This window comes from Macadamia integrifolia, chromosome 3 (assembly GCF_013358625.1).
Source record: "Macadamia integrifolia cultivar HAES 741 chromosome 3, SCU_Mint_v3, whole genome shotgun sequence".
Taxonomy (NCBI): domain Eukaryota; kingdom Viridiplantae; phylum Streptophyta; class Magnoliopsida; order Proteales; family Proteaceae; genus Macadamia; species Macadamia integrifolia.
Window position 1 is genome coordinate 5409608 of NC_056559.1, and position 6223 is coordinate 5415830.

At 41.2% G+C, this 6223-nt stretch overlaps 1 protein-coding gene across 2 annotated transcripts; it reads left to right on the forward strand.

Moving 5' to 3' along the window:
• Positions 1-2443: 2443 nt before the first annotated feature.
• On the forward strand, positions 2444-5566 carry LOC122074645 (F-box/kelch-repeat protein At5g42350-like). Of its 2 annotated transcripts, XM_042639561.1 has the most exons (3): positions 2444-2703; positions 2967-3254; positions 3432-5566. In XM_042639561.1, the coding sequence occupies exon 3, from the start codon at positions 3485-3487 to the stop codon at positions 5315-5317; it is 1833 nt and encodes a 610-aa protein (XP_042495495.1). In that variant the 5' UTR covers positions 2444-2703; positions 2967-3254; positions 3432-3484; the 3' UTR covers positions 5318-5566. The 2 variants fall into 2 exon arrangements, with proteins under 2 accessions (XP_042495495.1, XP_042495496.1); XM_042639562.1 differs by lacking the exon at positions 2967-3254.
• Positions 5567-6223: the final 657 nt, after the last annotated feature.

A 6223-nucleotide genomic window follows, 5' to 3' on the forward strand; every position in this document is an offset into this window, starting at 1 on the left:
GCCTAAACATACCAAACAGTTTTCAGCGTTTTTTCGTTCTATTAACACGAAAAAACACTAGAAACGTTTTTTATGAACTATACCAAACGGGCTCTAAGTTCTTTTGATTCAATCCAAGCCAACCCAATCCTATGTTCGAATGGGATATCTTAACCCATACCCAACCCTATCCGATTTAGTCTAGTCCAGCCCAACCCTGATGGATTATGATTGGGCTGAGCTTAGCCCAACCCAGCCCAGCCCAACCCAATATTATTAGTTACTTGGTTGCTTGATCTCGATACATTGCAGAGGCCAAAGGCAAAGGTTTTCATATATATGCAAATTGTAGAAAACGAAAAAAGATTTTTTGAATATCTTTTTCTATAAGTACTCATCTATAATTATTAAAATATTCATATCATTGTGTACTAATATACAGGGTTGAGTTGGGTTAAGACCTCAACCCTAGCCCACCCAATGGGCCAAAATCTCAGCCGAAGCCTTGTTCGGGCTCAGGGCGGGTTCGGGCTTAACGAGTTTTTCTAACTCCCCCTATCTGTAGGGTTGTCAATGGGCTGAGTTTTTCTAAATCCCAGACCAACACTATGGCTCTTAATTCAACCTAGGCCCAACCATTGGGCTGAAATATCTCATCCTAGGCCCAACCCAACCCAACCCCACCTTGATTGGGTCAGATTGGGTATGATTGACGTTGATGATCTGGGTTGATGATCTGGGTCAGTTGGCTCTGATTGATCCTGACAATATGATGAATTAAAGAGGGGTGTTAATTACTAAAATAATATAGAAGTTGGTGGTGGTATAAATTCGTAATTTTGTAACTTCCCCTTGTGTTTAGGTGTGAAAATACCCTATACACACAAGGGTAGCTAGGTCTATTCATGCCCAGGTGCGATGTTTTTTTTATATGGGAGAAAGAATGCTACCTGCTTGCATTTTCACACATGTACGTTCTATTTTTGACTCATTAATTAAGAAGGCAGTAAGCAGCACTTTCGTAGGATCAACAAGCAAAAGTGGGGTATGTTGTCTCGAATCCACAATCAGCTGAATCAAGTGGTGGTCAAAACAAGGACTTCATTCCACTAGACTACCAACCTTTGATAGCAAATTAGATCGAATTCCACTTCATAGTTGAATGAGCCATTAGACTAATCAACATTGCGTTGTCTTTTCTATTTCCCCCCCCCGGCCAAATTCCAAGGTTTTCGTATATATGCAAATTGTTAAAAATGAAAAAAGAAATTTTGAATATCTTTTTCTATAAGTACCCATCTATAATTATTAAGATATTCATATCACTGTGTACTAATATACAGGGTTGAGTTGGGATAAGACCTCAACCCTAACCCACCCAATGGGCCAAAATCTCAGCCCAAGCCTTGTTCGGGCTCAGGGAAGGTTCGGGCTGATCAAGTTTTTCTAACACCCCTATATGTAGGGTTGTCAATGGGTTGAGTTTTTCTAAATCCCAGACCAACCCTATGGCTCTTAACTCAACCTAGGCCCAACCGTTGGGCTGAAATATCTCATCTTAGGCCCAACCCAACCCAACCCAACCCCGCCCCGCCCTGATTGGGTTAGATTGGGTATGACTGACGTTGATGATCTGGGTAAGTTGGCCTTGATTGACCTTGACAATATGATAAATCAAAGAGGGATGTTAGTTACTAAAATAATATAGAAGTTGGTGGTGGTATAAATTCGTAATTTTTTAACTTCCCCTTATGTCTAGGTATGAAAATACCCTACACACACAAGGGTAGCTAGGTCTTTTCATGCCCAGGTGTGTTTCGATGTGTGGAACATTAGACGGGCAAGGTTCTTTTCTCTAAGTTTTTTTTATATGGGAAAAAGAATGCTACCCGCTTGCATTCTCACGTACGTACGTACGTACTATTTTGGACTCGTGCATTAAAAATGTAGTAAACAACATTTCTGTAGGATCAACAAGTAATAGTGGAGTATGTTGACTCGAATCCACAATCAATCGAATAGAATGATAATGAAATATGGATTTCATTAAATTCCACTTCATAGTTGAACGAGCCATCGGACTAATCAACCTGCGTTGTCTTTTTTTTTTTCTTTTCTCCCCACGCCCTTCCCCGCCCCGGTAAATTACAACCACCTCTTAAAAAAATAAAATAAAAAACGAGGTCGATAGTCTTAGACCGTAGGTTGTACGTGCTTCGTAACTTTGACTAACGTCTTTTATCAAGAAAAAAAAAAAAAAAGTAATTTGACTAACGTCACCAGTGGGAACCGATACAATACGAACTACATCTAAATCCAGATCTATGTGTTTTCATGTTGAAAAGCTTCAGATCAGAATATTTAATCAATATAATCCACCAAATCTTCCAAAATGACGGAGATTGATGAGATTTTATGACTCAGAATGAGAGAGCCTTTACAGAGAGAGAGAGAGAGAGAGAGAGAGAGAGAGAGAGAGACGCTCCAATAATGCTAAAAAAAAAAGCCTCCAATAATGATTGTTTATCAACCTCTGCTTTACCTTTTCGAGCTAAGACACCATGATTCCACGAACAGGATTAGTACGAGGCGATCTAGATATCTGCGCACTACCGATTTCCTGCAAAACCCTACCTTTCTTCTCCTTCAATGTCTACAGGTGAAGAACAGAGCCGTTGAAGAAATTTGATTCTACATTGACGACGTTCAAGTGGCAGAATCAAAGTACTACCCTTTTCCCTTTTCAATCTAAAGTTCACTCCAATTTGGTTGAGAGATTGTACAGATCGGAAGATTCGAGTTTGTTAGCTGATCTAGTTCTCTATAGAAAGCAAGTTTTCATGCTGAATTTCACTTAAGATTCTTCATATACTTTATTTTGCTTAGAACCATTCTCAAAAATCTGGTTTTAGTTTTGCTTTGGTGTGGATTTTGAGTTTGTAACCGTTGAATCACATTAGAAATGCTTTTTTTTTCTTCCTCTATAGGGTGTCAGTCGTCCGCTGGTAGACGCTCTTCAATCTGGAAATCCGTCACAGATCCTTTACTAGCTTGCTTTAGAGATCTGGGTTTGGTTAAGTGTTAACAAAGTTGGGTTGCCGAAAGTTTTGTGGAATTTATAGAAATCGGTCATGTTGATGTTTTAATGGTATTGGGCGGGCGGACTGGAGATGTAGCTTCTCGTTTGGGAAATGGAACGAGTGGACTTCTATATTCTTCAGTTCATGTCATGGGCAGAAATCAACTTGAATCTGTAATAGAGTTGGATTTCACAGGTTTAGCAGTTATCTCTGTCTTTATATTCTTCTGAACTGTCAGAATCTGGATGGGTTTGACTGCATTTGAAAAAAATGGAGAGTTTATAATTTGCTAAAGTTCAATATGGTTACCACTGTTATCTTAATGTCCCCACCGTGCCTGACCCTGTGCTTGATTTTGTTATCATTGAACAGGGGAATGTGTTTGAGGACATAAGGATTTGGGCTTGGGGTTCTGAGCTTTGGAGATGGCGGGCAGTGATCATTGCAAGAAATCATGTAGTCATGGTAAAGCTGCACTCCCCTGTAATGATTCTGGTGGAGGAACTGATGGCAGAATGATAGTTAATAGAGCCATCGGGGAAGCATCTATTCGAGAGGATTTAGAGGCTCTTACTGTGTCAAAACGCCTTGTAAGAAGTGTTAGCCAGAAATTGCTGAAAAAGAATCACAGAAGAAATGTTGAGGAAGAAGGAAATCAAACGAGAATTTCTTCAAGATGCCTTGGCTTGTATGGAAGGGGTGGTGGTTGCAAGGTGGGTGCTGACACATGTGAGGAATTTGGGGATGGCATCTGTAGAAGAAAGTCTAGTGCAGATGAAGAAGGCAAAGGACACCAAGCAATCTGTGGCACTGAGGACACTAGAATCGATTGCTTCTCATATGGGGTGACAGAGCGGTTTTGGAGGAGGAATGGTGGAAAAGAGAGGGGACTTGAAGAGCCACTATCAGATGGTGGACTCAATGTTCTGCTTCCAGATGAACTTCTAGAAATGTGCTTGGTGAGGCTTCCACTGAGCACCCTCATGACTGCTCGCCTTGTGTGCAAGAAATGGAGATCCTTGACTACAACTTGCCGGTTTTTGCAGTTGAGGCGTGAAGGTTTGTATCGTAGCCCATGGATATTCCTTTTTGGTGTTGTGAAGGATAGTTATTGTTCAGGGCATATACATGCATTGGATGCATCCCTTGATCAATGGCATAGGATTGATGCTCATATTCTGAAGGGAAGGTTTCTTTTCTCTGTTGCCAGCATTGGAGATGATGTTTTTGTTGTGGGAGGTTGTTCTAGCTTGACAAACTTTGGGAAGGTTGATAAGACTTCATTCAAGACTCATAGGGGAGTGATTGTATTCAGCCCCTTAACTAGATCATTTCGTAAAGTATCTCCAATGAAACATGAGAGGTCAGCTCCCATTTTAGGTGTTTTCAGTATTGGTTCTTATTGCTCCATCTTTCGAAGTCAGTCAAACAGGGCAGACGGGCACTTTTCCAGGTCAAGGGTGGGTGGTGTATCTAATGTGTATGAGGATCCTCACAGGCTTTCACTAAGATGTCATCTTAGAGGTTCTTCCAGTGAAGATGACGCTTTGTCAGAACCCAAGAGAAAGCCATGCGGGTTTGTCAAACAAGAAAGCAGTTGGTCGAACTTGGATGAGGATAGGAGGTTTATTTTGATTGCTGTAGGTGGGCTGGGATCCTGGGACGAGCCTCTGGATTCTGGGGAAGTCTATGATCCAGTATCAGACAAATGGATGGACATCCCTAGGTTACCTGGAGATTTTGGTATTGTTTGTTCTGGGGTTGTTTGTAATGGGATGTTCTATGTTTGTTCTGAGACTGACAAACTGGCTGCATATGACTTAGAAAGAGGTATTTGGGTGGGGATCAGAACCACTCACTCCCCTCCTCGTCTTCATGATTACTTCCCAAAACTCATTTCGTGCAATGATCGCCTCTTCATGCTCTCCGTCTCCTGGTGTGAGCAGGATTGTCAGATGGGTTCGAGAGATAAAGCTGTAAGGAAGCTGTGGGAGTTAAATCTGTCATTGCTTACCTGGAAGGAGGTCTCTAGACATCCAGATGCCCCCATGGACTGGAATGCTGCATTTGTATCGGATGAGAATTGCATCTTTGGGATTGAAATGTTCAAGATATTTGGGCAAGTGTTGGACTTCCTGACTGTTTGTGATGTGTCTGGTTCAGAATTGAGGTGGACTCGTATCTCAAGGAAGCATGTGGCACATGAACTGGATGCTTCATCATGCTTAACAAAGTCGATAGCTGTACTGCATCTCTGAAGCTCTTGGTGGACAATGCAAATCATGCAGAAGAGAGTTACTGTATCTGTGCACATATGTGACATTCATATCCATTGTTTCAAGTTTCAAGTTTCCATGTAGACCTTTGTATCTTGGCAACTTCATGCTTGTGGTGTATCTGGGAAAATTCATGCTTGTGGTGATTGATTCAGATCTTCAACACCCTCCTTGGCATTTAATGTAAATCGAGCAAATTTGATTAAAATTGATTTGTCTTTCAATCGCTCATATCATTACTTTTGAAACTTTCATCTGGTTGTGATTCTGTTATTGTGAATTTGGATCCTGGATTTTGTGATCAAGGTTTTGGGGGCATGACATTTGTGTGTTTGTGGATTAAATATGGCCGGTGTATATGCTGTTCTGGGGGATTAGATACAGTTTACAGCATTATGGCCTGTTTCTATGCAATTGATGTTTCACATCAAACTCTGTTTCTACTTCTCCGATGCTTCTTGTACCAGAGCACATCCAATCCCAAAGAGTGCTCTACAACTCTTCATGGTGTTTGTGCATATGATATGTGGTTTACTCGGTTGCCTTTTTGTGAAAAAAGGTCAGGGCACAAGAGCCAGATGATACTTGTCACATACAGCTTTAAGCCCTGTCCATTCCAATTTTCATGTCCTCTACAGGACTATATAAGGATTTCTTTCCCATGTTGACCAACGTAATTGCTGTGTAAAACAGGGACGTGCACAAGGCTCCCGCCAATAGGGTATGGGGTGGGTCATAATGTACACAGTTTTACCCTCTTGCTTCACACAGAGAGGCTGTTTCATGACTCGAATCTGGGACCACTACATCGTAATGGACCAACATAACTCTAGTTTTTTTAATTTTCCATGTCTGACCATCTAATGCTTATTGAACTGAGGTTGAGAA